General features: G+C 39.1%; 1 protein-coding gene across 1 annotated transcript in view; it reads right to left on the minus strand.

The window, feature by feature from the left end:
• Positions 1 to 434: 434 nt before the first annotated feature.
• Positions 435 to 22,774, minus strand: part of LOC124137231 (cadherin EGF LAG seven-pass G-type receptor 1-like) — a 137,861-nt gene continuing 115,521 nt past the window's right edge. Inside the window, exons 25-26 of the mRNA XM_046503448.2 lie at positions 9,411 to 9,524; positions 435 to 5,515 (exon numbers count right to left, since the gene is read on the minus strand). Of these exons, the coding sequence (XP_046359404.1) occupies positions 5,381 to 5,515; positions 9,411 to 9,524 (249 nt within the window). The 3' untranslated portion in view covers positions 435 to 5,380. The remainder of the gene's footprint in view (positions 5,516 to 9,410; positions 9,525 to 22,774) is intronic.

Genomic DNA, 22,774 nt, shown 5'->3' on the forward strand with positions numbered 1-22,774 from the left:
GTTGCATGTCGTTATTTCACCCTTGTAGTATATCATTAATAAAACCCAACAGAAAGAGCTCACACAATCAGTTTGCATGAAGCAGCTATCACATTCGTAGCATAAAAAAATCCCACACAGAATTAGTTCATACCATTCTTTTGCAAGGCCCTCTAAATCCATTATAACATGATGAGTACCAACAGAATAATCTCACACCATACTTTTGCACGACACCGTTACCACAATTGCAACATAACAAAATCCCAACATAGAATAACTCATTTACCGCTCATATAAAAAATATATAAAACGCTTAAATAGTAATATTGCTTTGTTTATTTCATGATGATGCATCACTTCAAATGTGTCACTCACCACTGACCAATATGCAAAATCAATACGCTCAGTGTCTACCCACTGTTGAACAACGTCATTGAACACAAAACACAGACCGCTTTCCGTTGTGTATTTTATTGTAAATTCATCACAACCATTGAGCATAATTGTCTACCATGATGTGCAGTTGCAGACCACGCGGGTACATATGCACGGAAGGGAACAATACACTCAGCTACAACCCCACAGCGTTTACTGTAGGTACACGGTGTTCGTACATGTAAGGTCTAGGTAAGTTGTTCGTACAACACTAGGGTGATCTGTCGAGGATTTACACAGTTTAAGTAGATAACAGAGAAACAAATAGAAACAAACTCTATGGGGAACACACAGGCAGAATGCAACAGGCATACACAATAAAATACAGTCTCCCGTACTTGAAGTAAACAGTTCTTGCTGCTCGATTTTTGCTTTAATTTTGTAAGCCTTAGTAATGTCTAGATGAGTATCTCTGTGTTTAGTCCAAAGTAACAGGCAACAAACTTATTGTAACCTACAATGTCAGAACTCTCGGGCATGCTTCCGTCAAAGCTCTGAAGCATGTTCCCGTAACACTGTCAAAGCTATAAAGCATGTTCCCGTAACACCGTCTAAGCTCTGAAGCATGTTCCCGTAACACTGTCAAAGCTCTGAAGCATGTTCCCGTAACACCGTCAAAGCTATCAAGCATGTTCCCGGTAACACCGACAAAGCTATCAAGCATGTTCCCGGTAACACCGACAAAGCAATCAAGAATGTTCCCGGTAATACCGACAAAGCAATCAAGAATGTTCCCGGTAACACCGACAAAGCTCTGAAGCATGTTCCCAGTAACACTGTCAAAGCTATGAAGCACATTCCCGTAACACCGTCAAAGATATCAAGCATGTTCCCGGTAACACCGACAAAGCAATCAAGAATGTTCCCGGTAACACCGACAAAGCTCTGAAGCATGTTCCCGTAACACTGTCAAAGCTCTGAAGCATGTTCCCGTAACACTGTCAAAGCTCTGAAGCACATTCCCGTAACACCGTCAAATCAATCAAGAATGTTCCCGGTAACACCGTCAAAGCTATCAAGCATGTTCCCGGTAACACCGACAAAGCAATCAAGAATGTTCCCGGTAACACCGACAAAGCAATCAAGAATGTTCCCGGTAACACCGACAAAGCAATCAAGAATGTTCCCGGTAACACCGACAAAGCAATCAAGAATGTTCCCGGTAACACCGACAAAGCAATCAAGAATGTTCCCAGTAACACCGTCAAAGCTCTGAAGGATGTTCCCAGTAACACCGTCAAAGCTCTGAAGGATGTTCCCGGTAACACCGTCAAAGCTCTGAAGCACATTCCCGTAACACCGTCAAAGCAATCAAGAATGTTCCCGGTAACACCGTCAAAGCTATCAAGCATGTTCCCGGTAACACCGACAAAGCAATCAAGAATGTTCCCGGTAACACCGACAAAGCAATCAAGAATGTTCCCAGTAACACCGTCAAAGCTCTGAAGGATGTTCCCAGTAACACCGTCAAAGCTCTGAAGGTTCCCGGTAACACCGATAAACATATCAAACATATTGCCAGTAACACCGTCAACGTTTTCCGGCATGTTCCCGGTAATATCGACAAGGCTAACAAGCATATTCCTGGAAACACTGTCCAAGTTCTCATGAATGTTCCCGGTAAAACCGTGAAAGCTCTCTAGCATCTTCACAGATATATTATACGATCATCTCGTAATAATCACAATTCGTTTGAGAAAAGGATTTGGAAATCAATGTTGTCATGAAGTTGTTGTGGTGTGTTTGACTGACATTAATGTATATTGGTCCACATGCTTGACACGAGTCACTGTTAAGTTATGTGCTGGTGTCATCACTGATCCATAATGTTCACCACTACCGTAGTCGACGAAATAAGCGCCTAGGGCGCTCTCAAAATTAGAAATAGGGGGTTCTTATTAGAATATTATCTTGGTGAAAACAAAACAGTGTTGAAAGATAAATTTTGTGCTTTATGCTGACAGCCTGAAATGTTTACATACGAGAGATACATTTTTCCAGAATTTAATTGCCCATAATTTAGGCTGCATACAACAAACGAGTGCGTATTATACGCGAATAAACAAGTGTTGTGTACATTGATCAATCGGAAGGGGTGCTACTTGGGATTGTTCACTAGCCAATATATTAGCAAATATCGCCGTGGGCGCTTATTAGAGCGGGGCGCTTATTACGTCGAATAAGGTATTATTGCTTTAACGACCAATGTAATCTGTTTCGGAGGATGATCAGGACTGACTTTATATAACAAATCCTGACAACTTATAACATATGATACCAATCAATCTGTCAATTGCTTATTACATCGTTGAAGCTTATATTTTATCCTAAAGATGTATTGAGTATAATACGTATTGCGGTAAGTATTTCGCATTTCCTTTCAAAGTTCTCAATCAAACTCATAAACACATTGCGATACATACTGTAATTCCATACGTCTAACCACCATAATGCATACGAAGGAAGCATGTATGGCCTTGTGCCTTTGTTTGTAACAAAATGGCTTAATGAATTACTATCACAGTACAAACAAAACCGTTTGATTTTTGGTTTGATCATAGCAAATAATATACAATAGTATAAACAACAGTATATATAAACTGTATCAAACAAGTAACATTGCTATAACATATTCTATGACAAAACATATACAAATTGTCAACACAAACGTCACACATATATCTCAGCATTACAAGAACATGTATATATACAAACGCGCAAATATGCTTGGAATCATATATTAATATCTCACACTCACATTAAGTAAGACTTATAATTAGAATAGTTCATATACACATAAAGGAAGCAAGGAAGCTGTGCAATAGACGTAAATAGACGTGGCATCTGCGGAAACGCTCAAATGGGTAACATATCAAATAAATATATACCTTCATTCATAGCCAATACACATTATTGCAAGGTACATTGGTTGGCTTGCACTATACAGTAACCTACCATTAATGTAGGGCACGGATAAAGCATTTCAACTATAATATAGAACTCCCAAGTATCAAGTTTTATTTGTATTATAAGACGTTCGTGTCCATATATACATCTTGTTGCGTCTAAATCATTCTCAATGATTATGCAATACTGATAGCTTTGAAGTAAACTCCAAGATTTGTTTGTTTGTTGTTTAACAACGCACTCGGCAATATTGGACTCCAAGAACCTACCTCGAATTGCTGTTTAAGTTCTTGCACAAAGCAAACGAACCCAAAAAAATCATGAAAGTATCATTTTTTATGTATTTGTTCCCATATCTTTCAACAAAACCATTCAATATTAGTTCGAATGAAATTTCCATGCAAGGAAAGTCATATATGCTGCAGATATTATATCTCTCACAATATTCAAATAATTTAGTCCAGCCGTAGTCGTGCGTTTCATTCGCATTTTATGATGTTATATACGAACACGCACTTAAATGATACGTACACAGCTGCACACATTTGGATTGTTTTTTTTATCCATGTATCTAGTCCTGTCAAATAGGTTCAGTTACCTTCTTTTTTAGACACAATAACATTTAACCTTGGGGTAGAAATTGATAGAATTATTCACAATGAATATTGCCCAGCATACTGTATCAACTATAGGTAGACAGCATGATACGTACACAGCTGCACACATTTGGATTGTTTTGTATCCATGTATCTAGTCCTGTCAAATAGGTTCAGTTGCCTTCTTTTTTAGACACAATAACATTTAACCTTGCGGTAGAAATTGATAGAATTATTCACAATGAATATTTCCCAGCATACTGTACCAACTATGGGAAGACAGCATGGTCTTAGACTCCAATTAGGCGTATGTTGATAAAAACAGGAGATGGCATATAAAAAAAGCTTTAGTACTGCTTTTCAAACATTTACTGGATGATGGTCAAACTGGCCAGATAGAAGGCTAATGTCAACCTAGGGAAAGGTTAAGCATCGCCGCTTCAACATGTTCATGTTCATGTATCCTGAACCTCCATGCATCCCTTGGTGGAAATATGTACACGTCATCGATCTCATTCTAATATGTGTCTATGATGCCACCGACACCCCTTGCACAGTTGGCACAAGAATACTGTGTGTTCCTCCAGATGATCGCAAGTACTGGGTCATATCAATTGATATGAGGAATCAGAGGAACCAGTTGAAAGGGGAGCCAAATAACTACCGTCGTGAAGCAGTTACAAAACTTGTAATTCGATAACCGATTTCGGTTTCTATATTTCAATATGGGCAGCTTACTTGTTTAACAAAATTACGTGTGTTTTGTCAGAACAGTAAGGAAAGGTTATGATTTATAAAAAAAACTACCATTATATACGGAAATATATAGCAAGCGGTGTAAACATTTTTGACAGGTGTATATATCAATATTCACGCAATCAGATGAAGACTGAAATAGAATTCCTTAACAATACGTTAACTTTTAGTCTAACCATCTAAATGCATTTACTATTAGAAATATACAGTATCTATAACGAGTCTGTATTAGACGGTGTGTGAATGGCAGTACTGTTGGTAGGGATATAATCAATGAATACATAATACACATTTGCCAGTTGTCACAATTACGCTTCTGTTTGACTGGATGTTCAAATCCATGATGTACACATGCATACAGCTCTGCTCAATATCTTCCGATGGAATGTCTATTCTAATAAGCAACGATGGTTCCCGGTTGTCTCATCAACAACGCTCCACATGACTTCATATTTAGGAACATCAGGATTATGCTGATTGATGAAAATCCTTTTTGAACTTATTTTTGTCGAAGATCATCCAGTTTCGTGGAAAAGGTAAACATCTTTGCCAATCCTGTCGTCACATTGTCACATGTTTCCATAAAACGGACATTTCGTTGAAATTTATTTAAGTGTTGCGGGATCTCGAATATATATTCCACTTTATTAAACAATTTGTTGCATCCTGGATGCTTTGGGGGACGATACTGTTTGTAGCCATGTTTAAACGGAAGTGATCATTTCACAATCTGATCCCTCGTCACTGCTTGCCTCGATGTGACTTTTCTGCTTCCGCTGTATCAATTCTCTTCTCCTCACAGGCTTCGGATCAAGGGGCACCGCTTCCACACAAGCTTCCTGAAGAACACAGAAACAATATATACCGTTTGTTTGTTTGTTTGTTTGTTGTTTAACGCCGCACTCAGCACTATTCCAGCTATATGACGGCGGTCTGTAAATAATCGAGTCTGGACCAGACAATCCAGTGATTGACATCATGAGCATCGATCCACGCAATTGGGATCGATGACATGCATCAACCAAATCAGCGAGCCTGACCACCCGATCCCGACAATATACACTGAAATATGAGACAGTTTGCTCTGAATTGCAATAATAATGTTGTGATTCCCATTACCAGGCCGATACTATTATTGGGGTCGACCCCAACAATTCATGACATTTGTGTGAAAAAAAGGCAAGTAAACCCCTGCATGTTTGCTTGAACAAAAACATGTCTCCGTAACAGATTCTTTTGTAAGGAATATACATGGGTGTAAATCACATGAATGGGTCACTGAAAAAAATGCATTTCTTACCGACCATCATCGATGTACAAATATAATAGTAACAGAGAGTTGATAAATAGCATTAAGCATAGCTACCAGTATAGACACGATGTTGAATCACGAATACAATTTTAACTAAAGATACAGTAACAGTGTGAGTAGTTTATATTTGATTTGAATAGTGGTCATGTTTCCATGACCAAAAGCAACAAAACCCTTTCCATATTCATAATAAATATTTGCTAAAAGCAGAGTCGACTGTCCGATTCCGAATCACTATAAAAACACACAGTAACGTCCCATTGCATTTAATTTGTCAGGTTTTAATGAATGCCTTGACGACGGAGATTACAGTCTGGAAACAGACGAATGCAAACACAGAGACTAAAACATCTCTTCTAGGCGCCATTCCTACACACTTTCACAAACATATTTCTAATTGCCATCCAAGATAATTACACATTTTTCACAATGTCACTGGTACTGAATGTCTGCTATGTTCAGTCACCTTATCCAAACCCATCCATATAGTTGTGGCTATTTTCATGTTATATTAAAATTAATTAAATCAAAACTCATATTCCTGTAACTACCGTCTGCCATAAATCCCTGTACTTGCTTCCAATCAAGTGAACTCTATTCTGCCCAAATGATCTCAATTTGTCCAGTTGTTCCTGTCAACTGAAGCTAACCCAACCTGAACACTGAGGTCCGTTCTTACAGTAAATCACTGGCAAGGAAGGAAGATTTATCACCCAGACTTCGCAGAGGATCCCCTCGCAGATGAAACTTGTCAGAAGGAAATAAAGATTAAACGACCGATCATACAAAGCCAGACCCGACGAGCGAAAATCTAGAGGCAGAGCCCTGGTATTTGTACAAGGTAAACTCCAAGGCCCCCTAAAAGGGGTCGTGTCTCGGAACCAATTTATCATCCTATCCGGGCATATGCGTATTCAATATTGTCGAGATAGTCATACAATCCCCTGCATCGGGGAATTAGAAATCACACCCTACTCTCAGCAAAGGGATCGTTTGAAGAGGAAGGAAGATTATTTCTAGGAAGTGTTTGTCATGGTGTCAACGGATGTCTGCCGCTGGAGAGGCATCAAGAAGGACAACGGACAGAACGAGATGGATTCATCATCTTCGGCGCCCAGTCGATTTTCCAGCAGATACTTCGTTTACTTTAGAGCATATTTCGCCCAGCTAGAGCCTGATGAATGACACTTTACTACCACAAAGCCGTTGATACAGATTTATTTGACATAGCCAACGGTGTAGAACTGACATAAACTTCGCCAACTACTTTATTTGTCCGATTCCTTCCCTAATTTAATGCAATCGATGAGCCTGGCGTGCCAAAGATTTTGACCCCTGTCGGAAAAATGTTCCCTGCGCCCAATTGCATTAATACAAATTTCCTCCGCGATATTAGAAGCTAAATAATTAAACTGACTCTATCAGACATTATATTCATTGGCAATATGGAATAATAAATAGCCACAAGTTGCGATGTCGAATGATAAGTCGGAACATGAGAAACGGCTTATTCCTTATCATCTTGTTATTGCTATGAAGTTTGTAATTGCTTTCATAATTCAAGGAGCGGCTTGCCTCTTGTTGGCCTCTTCGTGATGTACAGTTTCGTCCCTTTATTTAGACAACATTAACAAGGTTGAAGCTCTAAGTAATTTACGTTAGCATGAGAGGGAAGCAAGATCCATCATTTCTTCACATCGTTGCCTTTCACTTGGCTGAATTGGGTGACGAGCTATATCATGTCAATTTCAACAGTGTCATAAAAACGATATTGCGCGTTCCTTCCGATTGGGCAAGATGTATTTTGTGGAAATACATTACACTTTTGTTCAAATGCACGGCAGTTATGGTAAAATGCATTACGATTTGGACGAAATACATTACCAAACATTTCCATTTTTACATTCACGTGAAATGGAAAACGTCAGTCGGGAGTAGTATAAGAGTGAAATATCTCCGACATTTATTACCGTATTTACAGTATGGGTTTCTCCGGTTCATTTACAAGGATATGACACATCCAATCAAGACAGTAAATAATTCTGAAACTTATATGAGGCCTACACGTCTATTACTTGTAAAACTGTCCCGGGTTATATTTGCCCCATATTGATTTGTCCTGTAGACAGTTCTATCAACCCTAAACGCCCCGATGGCTTCGCTCAATCTTATGTCACACAGCCAGGGAAGCCTTTATAAAATGGCTCCAGATTACATTTGTATATTTTCAATTTATTTTTTCCTTCAATGCATGGATATACTCATAGCTTAACTGGCACACCTAGGATCAAAGTGACAGCCAAACCTCTAAATTCAGTAGGATATTTTCGGAAGGTTGAAACGGTCATGTTTTATTTCTTTATTTGTTACTTTGTACATATCGCATGTGACATTTTCAAGTTGTTTTTTCTCTCTTAAGTAGTAGAAGACTTAGTGAGATTCCGATAATATAAGTTGTCCCTTGTATAAATGAAGCAGATAACTTCTTAATCCGGACAGTACGGTTTACATGAGATTGTCCATAACAACCCCTTTAATCTGGACGTGTTATATAGAATTGTCCTATGTAGCCACTTTAATCCGAACCGTTCTGTTTACTTGAAAGTGTCCTTAATAAATCTTGTTAATCTGGTCGTGTTATTTAGAACTGTCCGATGAAACATCGTTAATCCGCAGTTCTGTTTACAAGAGTGTGCACAATAAACCTTGTTAATCTGGACGTGTTATTCAGAATTGTCCGATGAAACCTCGTAGATCCGGATATTACAGCTTTGGCAAATTGTTCTCTACAAAAATTGTTATTCAGAACAGTTTTAGTTTACCTACGTCTATGATTATTTAGATTATAATTGGTTAATCAAGATAAAAGATTTATGAATTATTTTATTCAAACATGAGGTTAACGCAGGATGGTGTTTCATAGTGCTCAGATGTGCACAGATCCTATATGTCAAATTACTGTATGTGCACAATTATTCATGAATTATATTCCTATCTCTTGATAAAGATGAGCTATGACCAATTACCAAGCTCGTGACATTACCAAATGACATAATTCATCTGTGCAAGACTACCCACAAAAGCAAAAGTATGAGATCATTTTAATGTATATGCTATTTCTTTCATTTCTAGCCATACACATATTTGATAAAATAATTTCAAAGTAGACCAAATATATGTTAGTTTCATCCCCAGTATTCTGCAATATACGGCCAATACTGCAGGGACAACCACCCCTGACATCTACACGTTCAGAAATAAACTCCGTCAATAAATCAATACGGGGAACATACGCGCAATCTTGAGTATCCGTATTTTAAAAAGAAATATCATCCCCTGTACGTCTGTCTAAAGGACGGACGCTACACAGTGAGAATACCCTGCTACACGGGCGCACTCAATGAGTCTGTGGCCACACTAACCTTCTCCAGTGCCGAGCAGGATGCCAGGGAGTCGAGTGAGTGATCGTCGTTGTACTCGAAGCCCTGGGTCGTCAGTGCCTTCTTCTTCTGGCGATTCTTCAACACAGCACGCACCTGCAGAAGAACGGGGTTATTGTAGTAGTGCGAGAAGCCTATACATGGTTTTTTTATTATAACGCATTATTTATCAGACTGTCTAATATGTCCAGTGAACATTTTGTTTCCTAAATCTTGTCGACAATTGATTTGTTTTCAAGGATAATCGGAAGATGTTATGTTGTAGAAAAAATACCACACATTGTGGTTGGTTGGTTAATCCAGTGATTAGTATCATGAGCATCGATCCACGCAATTGGGATCGATGACATGCATCAACCAAGTCAGCGAGCCTGACCACCCGATCCCGTTAGTAGCCTTTTACGACAAGCATAGTCACCTTTTACGGCAAGCATGGGTTGCTGAAGACCTATTCTACCCCGGATCTTCAGGGGTCCACACATTGTGTAACATGGACATGAGCATATTATAATTATAGATTGAAACAGGGTACGTAGATGGGTGGTTATTATCACGTTTTCCATAGTCAATACTTCACTGACTTTCAGCACTAATATCCATCTGGCAGGAATTTATTGTAAAGTGTGATGACAGTTTTTTACCTTTCATCACTTTTTTTCATATTTGAATATCAACACTTTTGTGTGTCGTTTTGCTTTTATCAAGGTCGACTTTATGATGGAAGATTGGGAATTAAGTCCGGGGAGGTATCGTCGAGTGAGTGATCAGCTTGTCGAGTATCACGGCTTGCCACGTCATATCATGTCTTGCAGAAGATCGACATTGTTACATTAATAGGTGAGAGATTGTTACTTAACGCCGCACCAGCAATTTTGAAGCTATTCGCGGAAAACATTGTTAGTATGTGTGTGTGTGTGTCGATTTTGGTTTAGTTGAAACACGTCGAACGAGAATGCTATTGAAGATTACCAATAAGTTTTCTGCAAAGTGAAAACCATTATGCTTTTTCGGACTTGCGTTTTTTAATAGGTATTCAGATTGTGCCATTGGTTTCTAATGAAAAACCCAAGCACTGAACAGCCAAGAACAACCGAAAACATTATATTTATCTTCTAATTGTACGTCACATGTATAATCGCAGTGTAAACTTCATGGACATTTTATGGCAATGTTACCGGATTATGGTATATTTCGTATCACCATAAACTCTATTAATACGAAATACAGAAGTATGCAGTATCACCCTAGAACATAAGGTGAGGTGAAATGGGGTTGAACGTCGCGTTCAAAATTATAGTTCACTCACGGGCGTGTGGTTTGGTTTGGTTTGTTGTTTAACGCCGCACTCAGCAATATTCCAGCTATATGACGGCGGTCTGTAAATAATCGAATCTGGACCAGACAATCCAGTGATTTACATCATGAACATCGATCCACGCAATAGGGATCGATGACATGCATCATCGAGCCTGATCACCCGATCCCGGTAGTCGCCTCTTACGACAAGCATGGGTTGCTGAAGACCTATTCTACCCCGGATCTTCACGGGTCTCTGTGTGTGTGTGTGTGTGTGTGTGTGTGTGTGTGTGTGCCAGTTCTTCTTATGTCCCATTCGAGCCAGATAGTTTGTTTGTTTTATTTGTTTAGCGCCGCACTCAGCAATATTCCTGCTTTATGACCGCGGTCAGTAAATAATGCAGTCTGGACCAGACAATCCAGTGATTGACATGATGTGCATCGCTCCACGCAATTGGGACACGATGTCATGCATCATCCAGTGAGCCTGACCACCCGTTAGTCGCTACTTACGACAAGCATTGGTTGTTGGAAGACCTATACTAACCCGGATCTTTACGGGTATAGAGCAGATAGGGTTACAGTATGTGCCATTCTTAACGTCTTTCCATCCGTGAAGATCTGGGTTAGAATAGGTCTTCAGCAACCCATGCTTGCCGTAAAAGCCGACTTTGCTTGTCGTAAGAGACTAACGGGATCGGGTTGTCAGGCTCGCTGACTTGATTGATAACATCGTATCCCAATTGCGAGGATCGATGCTCATGATATCAATCAGTAGACTCGATTATTTACACTCCGCCGTCATATAGCTAGAATATTGCTGAGTACCCGCGTTAAACAACACACAAACAAATCTTAACGTCTCTCGGTATGAGGCAGCTATTTTTTTTTATAGATGCTCGTACCATCGACCTCCCGCACTCCGGGCAGACGCTCTATCCCGCACACCACGGCGGTCGGTGAAAGTATGCAACACTGTGTGGTGTATAATCACAATTCTTATCAATAACACAATAGCTGACTAAAGCTTATGAAAAAAATTAATTACCTGTCATCTGATCGCGAAGCGATGAAAAAAAATGCTTCGCAACATGTCGAGGCAAAAACGAAAAAAAGGGTTTGCGAACAGTATCGAGATATATTTTAAACCAATCGTCTTAATGCAACTGAAAATTTGACAAAGTTTACAAACATTGACGTCATCTGAACTTCAATCTTTGATAAAAATCTACCACTCCACATCCTCAAGAAAATCGTGGAGAGAGCTTGAAAAATGCCTCTTACGGGCAAACAGTGTCACTTTTTACTTTTAATGTAATTACAAAAAGTTCAGAACAATCCGTTATTTAATTTGTAAAAATGTTACATTGTAACAACTGAACATATTCCAGCACAATTAACACGCATATTTCAAGACACTTTACTATTTAACAAACAAAACCTTTGATCCAATTCGCAAGCACTGCTTAATGTAACGCCGTGCTAACTGTGTTAGATTCAGTCAATGTAGACACTCGATACAAAAATTGCATTAGTTAAACGACAAGCCAACTGACAGCAGACGCTGAGCTCGAGTTGCACGTGCCCCTAAAACATATTTGTGTCGGAACTCACGGGCATAAACAAGATCCTTATTGTGTTAGAGGGAGGCGAAGAAAAGGCAGAAAAATTAATTAAACCCTTGCGTTTCGAAGATGATATGTTGGCCTGGAAATTACGCCCCTAGATGTTGCAATTTTGGGTACATTAAACCAACAACGAGCAAGTTAGTGTGACTTGTCTTGAATTTAAAGAAAGGCCAAATGCTCCTTTGAGAAGGTAAAATATGTCAGATTCGTCTTAAGATTTTCCGGCATATCGACACAGTTGCTTTCTTCGTTGATGAAAGTCGATGATATCTCATAATTGACACTTCTGAAATGTCGCAGTGTCAGAATGGTACTCGGTGCAAGTCATTACAGAAAATGATTTGATTTTCTATTCAAAGATGTTGTCAATTGCGAATATGTGATATTTCAATTTACTTCTTACAATATGGCTGACAGTATATCATCCCAATTTGCATAATTCAAGAAGTTAAATTATGTTTCTTTGACCGTCATTTTATAATATTAGCAGTTGTTATCAAATTCAATAGACAATATAACTGATATGGATATTTTGTTGTTAACTTTGCTCACTTTGAATTAAAGATTAATGATTCATAAATGTTAGGTATTGATGGCATTCTTATTCATTGTCTTATAATCGGTTGAAAGAACTCATAGCTCCAGAGCATTACACTCGTAAATAAACTTTGACAGAAAATGATTGTAGTAGTGTTTTTAAAATTACATTTTAATCATATTTACGTAACATTTAAATGGGATAATATTATTTGATTTTGTGTTATTATATCAGTTACAAATAATATGATTTGCCATTACCTAAATATAATTATGTTCATACTTTTCATTTTAAAAAATTAAATTTTAATTTCATAATATCTAAATTAAGACAGTCATCATATCGAATTGCTTCATTAAAATGAATCATGGGAAATTCACAGTTCAAAACATTTAAATCTAATAACATGCGATAGTATTACATTAATATGCAAAAAAGGACAAATGATCATCAAATGTGCGACAAACATTCACATATGCGGGGCGATCTAAAAGTTAAATTACAATCCCTTCAGGAATACGTCTCGATTTGATCAGTGACTCAGGCACAGGGGCAAATCATTTCAATCTCTGACAAAGTCCAACTGTCACCCGTTTCCCGTGCACAACAGAGGCGAAAAGTCGCCAATTACATCTGAATTAACTTTTACTAACTTTTAAATAAGTAACACAACACCCATCCGTTCCTCCCAACATTGCCCCGAGCCAAATTTCAAACCGGGCGAACAGCAGCTAAACAATGCATGTTGTTTTCGCCTTTCCAGTCATTAAAAGCCAACCAGTTGACAATTCAGATGGTTCGTGTTCACTGCCCACAGTCTTGATGCCTCAAGACAATGACTTCTCCAGGACCGTCTGTTCTATGAAATCTGGAGGCAAGCCACTCCTAACGCCGAGACGGGTTGGGACACGGGTCGTGAACACAGAGCCTGCTAATCAAAGCTTTAACTCTATTGGGTACCCTAAACGTAGTTAATTCCCTAAACAAATGATTTTATTCATTATCCTCTTGAATGGCTATTCTCTCTGAAACTGCCCATGTAGATTTGTGGTCAGTGGAGGATACTAATTGTCCACCTGACCAGCTGTCGGCTCTCGGTAGCGTTCGTTCCACAATCTGCTCCCAGCCAGGTTTTAGTGGCAACCGGATTAGTCTAGGATGAGTCGGCCATCCTGTCTTAATCTTACGTTTGCAGGACGGTGTTGATTTCGTCTGGGTTTGCAGTAATCAATTTGACTTGATTAGAAACTGATTTCTGGTTTGGCACAGTGGGTAATTATCGGTTCTTGTCTGTTAACCATCTGAGCAGTATGTAGAATTGATAATAAATTCTAACGATTTATATTTGGATTTGGTATAACATGAACCTTAATTCGTCCATCTCATCAATATCAACAAACAATTTCTGTGAAAACAGTTCATCTAGAAGTCGATACAAACGATAGTACTGACGCATCTTTACGAAAAAGGTTCATGAGAATGACTACATTATGGACAATATGTCTAAGAAAAATATTTAAAGTAAGATGAACATATTATAATCAATATATTTATGTTATTCTTATACACATTTTAATATATATTTATATTATTCTTACACATAACTGTTTACTTTGATGATTATGATTATTGTAAGCTAGTCAATATCTAACACTTGTAGTAAATAATATGCTTTGTATGCATAGAATAGACAGCCATAAAAGTTATGCAATAAATCACCATCGCCCTGAACGGGCATAATCATCTTACTGAATAACAGAAACAAACATTTCTCTCAAAACATAAACCAACTCACAATGGTCCTTATACCAATATAAGATGGTCTGTATGATCTTCTTACGTCAATAAAACCCTCAGACACAGCAATAATCCTCAAGTTGATATATGCACACGCTAAAACAATAAGTGATGCACAAACCATACCATGTTCGCCATAGATATACAAATACAAGCCTTGATAAACTCATAAATTCTTCCAAGCAAATAAATCACAAAAAGTCAAATTTTATGTGAATGTCCTTTGTACTTCTGACATACAAAAACGCTAGGATCCCACAAGGTTAAAATGCTTCCCTTCCTTTCAGGAATGGAAATTTGCAATTTGATTACGCGCACAGGCCCCTGCTGCGCTTGTCCGCTAGCGTGAGAAGCAACACGAACCGTTGTTACAATTGCATGTCATTTTCAGTCTGCAGCGCCAGTAATCACTCGCACATCATTACGTTCTGTGCATTGTCTTGGGACAATTAGATCAGCGAGAGGCATATTACAGCTTTATGGCAGTATGGCATATGATATGAACTTTTCCATCTGCGAGATGGTGGTCCGGCAACAAGACTGGACAGAAAACAGACACCCAGCTTGACGGCTGACACCTATATGAGCGAACAGATCACTGGTGGGCTATGGCATCACTTAGTCAGAGAGATGGCATTTAAGATACAAGTCGGTTTGATTCTAATTTACTGGTACCTTGTTAATCATATATGCATTTTCGAACCCCCTTGGACCATAGAACATATGTGGTGATATATGTAGATCGAGATAAGCGGAGTATGCCATATATGGAGCTATAGGCGTCTAGTTCTGCTGGGAGAAGTGTAGTTGAATACAACGAAATATATTTAACTGGAAGTCTTCGGGATCATCGAAAAATATGTCGTGTAACATATAGTTCGATATAACCAATGTCCATCATATATAACAAAACCAGGTATATTGTTCTGATGGGATATATCTATTCAATACAGTCACCTCGTTTACTCGAAGTTCTGGAGATCATCGAACACTTTCGAAGATTTCCATAGTTCGAGACAAGCAGAATATCGACATAAGGCGATAATCATTATGTTGTGACTTAAAGGCAACGATATCGCTCTGTACAGAGTATTCCGGCGCCATAGACGACAGGGCTAACCATGACCCCAAATGCAGTTTCAGGGTGTGATTATAGGGTATTATCGTAATTGAATTGTCAATTGGACAAAAGTGTGATTCTTCATACACAACCAATCTCACGATTCTACGTCCGCATAATTGTACCAGATGCAACCATAAAGAAAACATGTTTTTGTACTCATGTACATACAAACATATGCTTATATTTTACCCCGTCCTCAAGTTAATCAAACCAATAACCCAAATGTACTTCTAATGCATAAAATATAATTATTTTTAACTTTAAGAACACGTTTTTCGCTTTTGGTCTCTTTACCGAAGAGTAAAGGGATACATCTCATGGAGGAATAACAAAATAGCTATTGACACCTTCCTACCTCAACACTTTGGTTGAATCACGAGGGTAAAGTCTTATCTGAACAGATGTCATCGCTGCGATGACCATGGTAATTACTGTCCTTTGGTCACTGTCAAGTAGTGGTCACTTCCACACCAGTGGACGTTCTGGCGAGTTAATTGCTCTTAACATCCGTCATGCAATGGCTACTCCACATGAGTGGTACTCGTCTGTCTTGATGAACCAGCTCGTATGATGGAGACGTTTAGTTCTTGTGGAAAATCTGGACATTTAGTTCATTGATCCCATTGTCCTGAAACCTGTCGTATTCACGGTCCTTGTCATCGTCCGTGGACAGTGTAACCACGTTAATCCAGATGATATTGTTCAGATCAAGTGTTTTTCTGATTAACTAATCATTGTTAATGTTCTTTGTATGTATACAAGCGTTCGTGACAGGTATCATTTGGGAATTTCCAGATAAACAGGGTTTCACTTACCCTTACACGGAGTGTCATTTACCCTTACCGCGAACACCTGGTGTCATCACTTATTTTCAATCATCCCTTCATCACTTATTTTCAATCATCCCTTCATATATCTGCACCGTTAGTTTGCCTTTTATGCCCAGTGGAATCTGTTTCGGTCGATAATCGAGACTGGCTATTCTCTGGAATTGACGTTGTATATCACATATGCATTATTAGTGTGTTTATCGTACTGTTTTGACAGCTTACCAGATCGGTAAAACCATCAGTGCCTAATGACCAAACATGAAACTGAATTTATATACATTGCACATGCTTTTTTACATAACGGTTAATATGACCATGTAGTATACTGTGAGAACTTTATCCGGACTTACCGTTTCTAATAAAATCATGCGGAGATACAAATCCGGAGATACAATAACGAATCAGAGATACCTACTAATGTCTTATAATCAAGTAGACATTCTCAACAACACGGGGTATCCGAAATTAAAGGTTCTGAAACAACGAGGTTTCAATGTGTAATGTATTTGTCCATTTGGTAATGGAATATCATTTACTTTAATACGCCATGGTATAAGCGAGTATGCATTGTAAAACACTGATTTACATGTACGGTAAGTGTGATAGGTACACTTCTTAAGGAACGACCTGGTCGTTCTTGTTTTGGTGACAACATACGTTTAATTAAGAACCGATATCTTATCCGGTCATCGCTCTCAAATAATAGGAGAAAAAGAGAAGAAATATTTGCATGCACAAAGGACAAAGGTGCCCCATCATCATCAAAATCAGTTATTATCAACATTATTATTTTGATCTTAAATGCAGCCTTCATGAATACTCAATGGTCCGAATATTCTCTTGAAGTGTTTTCTTGACATTTACTGTTATGGCGTATTCACGAACTGTCTTATTGTGTTATAAGTCTCGAACGTTCTTAATAAATTATCTTTAATGATTCGACGTTGGATGACAGCCTTCAATATCAACTCAAACATAAGCATCTTAAAAATCAGAATCTCGTTAGCCAGTCGTATTAATAACGCTATCGCTGACAACATCTCGCGAGAAAACCCGTCGAAACGTTACAGAAGGGTGATTAACGATTTTGAAACATCAAACACTCAAAGCGTATTAGTTTGAAATGGGCTGTATTGTACGGGTCAAGGGATGTGTTAATATTAATTATAGTGTCCAGCTGTCCGTGTATGGCAAGGCAACACTGGTCAATCTGTCGCAGTCAGAGAGTACCGCTGGTCATCTCACAGCTCCGTCTGGTCAGCACGTTAACGACATCAAAGTTACGACTTTGTCACGTGGATCTGTTTAGATAGGATTTACGGCAGAATTGAAGGCGTGGCAAAATCAGAACGAGGTCGTGACCTACTAGCGTGGATAAAGCCCCAAGCTGACATTTTATTTTGTTAATTTGTAATGTGTAGTTTTACTGCCAACTGATACCTGCTTTTATTGTCCAGCAATATTTATAAACACTACTGTCGAGGAGATTACACGAACTTTAATCAACCTAAAGACCCTAGGTCGAGTCCTGCTTCTCAGAAAAACGGAAAGTACACGTATCCATTTCATATTGAGAGTGTTATTTTAATGATTATCACTGAAGTAATCGTACCATTGACATCTGTAACATTACAGTTAGGATAATTATAACCATGATGGACCACTTACACCTCTGGAATATGGCATGGTTTGAGATGGATCAAAGTAGTGTTCTTCTTGGGACATCTTTATGAGTCGGGGGCGGTAGGGTAGCCTCGTGGTTAAAGCGTTTGCGGAAGTTGGTTAGTTGGTTGGTTTGTTGTTTAACGCCGCACTCAGCAGTATTCCAGCTATATGACGGCGGTCTGTAAATAATCGAGTCTGGACCAGACAAACCAGTGATTAATATCATGAGCATCGATCCACGCAATTGGGATCGATGACATGTATCAACCAAGTCACCGAGCCTGACCACCCGATCCCGTTAGTCGCCTTTTACGACAAGCATGGGTTGCTGAAGACCTATTCCACCCCGGATCTTCACGGGTCCATCACGCCGAAGACCTGGGTTCGATTCCTGACCTGGGTACAATGTGTGGAGCCAATTTATGGTGTCCCCCGCCGTCATATTGCTGGAATATTGCTAAAAGCGGCGTAAAGCTATACTCACTCACTCTATATGAGTGCCCTGTGACACACTTGTAACACATACATGTATATCCCTTGATATATTGGTTGGCTATTTGCACATGTACACATCATATAGGAATATGTCTCATGTGATTCACATACAATGATCTTCTTCGTTTAATGGGAATCGTTTTAACGGTCAGTCGCATAGAGAGATTATACATAAATTATCAAATCGCCTGTATAATTTTAGAAAGACTGTTTTAGGAATTGTGTTAAGCTCTTCAGTGTGTGAGTGGCGTTCATTATCAATGACTCATTCATCAAGTACGCACACACTATGATGTGGGCTCTGTAAACTACCAGCATGATTCGTTCGTTGTGAGCACGAGGCTTCAAAATATATATCGTAATGTTAATCTTAGTTGAGGTGAGATAAAATGGGGTTTAACGTCGCGTTTAAGATGCACGTGTGTGTGTGTGTGTGTGTGTGTGTGTGTGTGTGTGTGTGTGTGTGTGTGTGTGTGTGTGTGCTTGTACTACTCCTGGCGAATGCCGGTTTATAGTGCTAGCCCACTCAGATACCATGCCGCAGTTTTAACATGAATACACCACTCAGACACAGTATACTGACTCCGAGCCGACCAGTCCTTGTTTTAGCCCCTTACTGCCGAGCACCAGACAGGGTGACAATAAGTACTATCTTTGAGTGTCTCTTTGACGTGGCCGGGGATCGAACGACCGCTAAAAACACTATACAGCGGGGGCGGTCTATTAATCAGGGGGAATTTACAATACATACATAGGAATAACCCATACCCGTGTCAAATACATCACCATCGAATAACCATTCCTTGTTTCTTTCATTTGAGCCACCATCAAACATAGCGTATTTTCCCTTTTGTCCGGTAGTTTCCACATAGATCAGAACCACGAGGTGTCCATGAAAAAAACTCAACTTGATCGTACTACACTTACTGCCATACTGCACGCAAACATTCTCGAACAATAAAATATAATAAATGTAAGCTTGTCGCAGCATGAAACAGTCCTACAATCAGTTTGAAATCGAGACATAGTTTTGAAAGGTTTAAAGCAATTGACCGTTTTCCTCAAATGCTAATACCTATCACAATGGCACAACAATGATATGAATTACATGTATACAAATTACCCTCTTCGGACCCAATATGTACAATGCCAATTGGCCCTTAATCCTTTCTCCGCATAGGAGTTACACATAGAAAAGCCCCGCACCATGCACTCATCCCCTTGGTACCAGAGTAAACTCCCAGGACTTCTCAAGGTCAGCAGAGCGCCACCAGACGTTTTCCACCAGAACCCATCAATAATATTATACGTTCTCTTTGACAGAACTCATATTTTATGAAAACGTATTGCTCTTAACTTTTCCCTTGATAGTTTACATTAAGTGCCATATTTTCAATTTAGATAATGTTTCATGGCGTTCTTTATACTTACTTTATATCCAGACCATTCCCAGAAAAACCTTCACGATCCACGACACATACCATTAAGCGAAGAACTTTTTCGTTTCAAATTAAAATGATATACAGTAACTCTTCCGATCCAATACTTGTATTTCATGAATCGTGTAAATCTGTAGAACTCGTTCTAGAAGTCATCCATATTCTCTGTGTTTTTCCTAACACCAGTAGTTCCGGTAGAATTGACACAATTGTCTAAACCGTCCATGTGTGTTTCTCAAGTTATCAGCTGGTGCAGACATTGGCTCGTTACCTTTTAACACGATTAAATCTTTGAAAGAAACATGGACGGCTCACAGTGTTCGGAGCAACAATCGCTCCTGGTTTCCTTGACCATGTATCACTGTACGTTCTTCTTTAGTGATCCATGTTTTGCCTTTATCAAAGCCATTGAATTCCTACATGTTTTAAATGATGTTTCCCTGTGTTCGGAAAACGTATTTTACAAATCCAATTTGGTTGAAACATATATCAAAACAAGGAACATTGCCAAATAAGTTTATCTTAAACTCCATGTATAGCGATGATCTGACACAGTTCAATAACCTTCAAATAGCCAATTGTCTTTTCCACTGATTTACCCACATGAACTAGAAATAAAAGAGACTCATCTGTTTCATATTTAGATACATGTTTATGCGAGTCAAAGTGATACAAATATCCACAAGAGTGGAGGACAACTTTCCTTTTATGTCAAGCAATACGCCAAGCCTTTGGTGTCTACATTTCACAACTTTTGAGATAAAGTTTTCAAAACGTTTCATGGTAGATATATGGAAGACATTTCCAAATTTGACTCATGTGTGACCAAAGTTATGTCCGATGTAATTCCCTATTTTGACTTTTATCAAAAAGCGGGTTTTTTTCAGGTGAACAATTGACTTGCCAATGCATGTGTTTGTGACGGGTGCCAATGTTGTGGTAGGACAGTAGGACACACTTGAATCTGGTATCATTACAATTTGACAGTTATTCATTATCATACCTCGGAAACGGACAATGGAGTCTACTCCTTTCGGAGATTTCTTTTGATTATGGAAATGGTTATTGTCGCTGATAGTTAACATATTCTTCTTTTTTTAGCATGTATGACTGGTTCTGATTGTTTAGCAAATGTTAAATGTAGGATGCATAAATACTAGGAACCCTAATCTTAAACCAACTTATTCAAGAAGTGTATTGAAGTATTTCATATTGAACATCAAACTGTTATTTTGTCCAATGTTTAAATGCTTTTGGAGGACATTATTACCAGTGTGGTATTCAGTAAACACAAGGTGGGGTGAGGTGAAATGGGGTTTAACATAGCGTCCAAGATTATTGCACTTATATAGCGACGTGCATGTACGTGTGTGTGTTTGTGTGGCTGCTTGTCCTAGTCCGGACTGATGCCGATTTATAGTGCTAGCTCACTGAGATACCATGCCGCAGTTTAACATACTCAGACACAGTATACTGACTCCGAGCCGACCAGTCCTTGTTTGAGCCCCTTAATGCCGAGCGCCAGACAGGGTAACAACAAGTACCATCTTTTAACGTCTTCTGGTATGACGCGGTCGGGGATCGAACCCCGGACATTCCGCTATCCGGGCGGACGCTCTACCACTAGACCACGGAGGCGGTCTCAGTAAACACAAACCTTTACGGGTAATTTTACTCCAGAAACACAACCACAGCATTTGGACAAAAATTCAGCATACCAGTGCCAATGAACATCCCTTTATACCATAAACATTCAACTGAACCATAGCATACGGACTAATATGTACCATAGCAACAACTATGTATTAGTGAGTGAGTTGTATCTAAAGGGACTTGGCTCCGCCGTTGCTCATTTCCGGCTGAGGCCTCCACGTAATAATCAATGTCTTGAGTCATTGTCTTTAAGTAGTGAGGGTAATTTCAACCTGTTCGGTTCATAAAATATCGTAAACTGTGAGTTATCAGACAACAAATGCAGTTGTTAAAAGACTTGATTTTTTAAAAGCCTTTATTGCACCCGTGAAGATCCGGGGTAGAATAGGTCTTCAGCAACCCATGCTTGCCGTAAATGGTGACTATGCTTGTCGTAAGATGCGACTGACGGGATCGGGTGGTCAGGCTCACTGACTTGCTTGATGCATGTCATCGTGTCCCAATTGCATGGATCGATGTTCATGATGTCAATCACTGGATTGTCTAGTCCAGACTCGATTATTTACAGACCGCCGTCATATATCTGGAATATTGCTGAGTGCGGTGTTAAGCAACAAAGGAACAAACGAACAAAAGACTTGATTCAAACGTGCAATGACTTCCAATTTGCCGTTGCGTAATCTCCCTTTAACATCGCTTTGAAAGGTATTTGAGTTATTTCGGCGTGTCACCTTAACGTTGAAGGGAGTTTGGGTGAGATCGGGGTTCACGTCACTATGGGTACTATTTCAGTTATTTCACGGCGTGTCAGCCGGATGTAGGAGGAAAGCCCCCAAGTGATGACCCTCAGCACTTAATTACAACGCCTATGGCTATCTATGA

This window comes from Haliotis rufescens, unplaced genomic scaffold (genome assembly GCF_023055435.1).
Source record: "Haliotis rufescens isolate VD_foot unplaced genomic scaffold, xgHalRufe1.0.p SCAF_11, whole genome shotgun sequence".
Taxonomy (NCBI): Eukaryota; Metazoa; Mollusca; class Gastropoda; order Lepetellida; family Haliotidae; genus Haliotis; species Haliotis rufescens.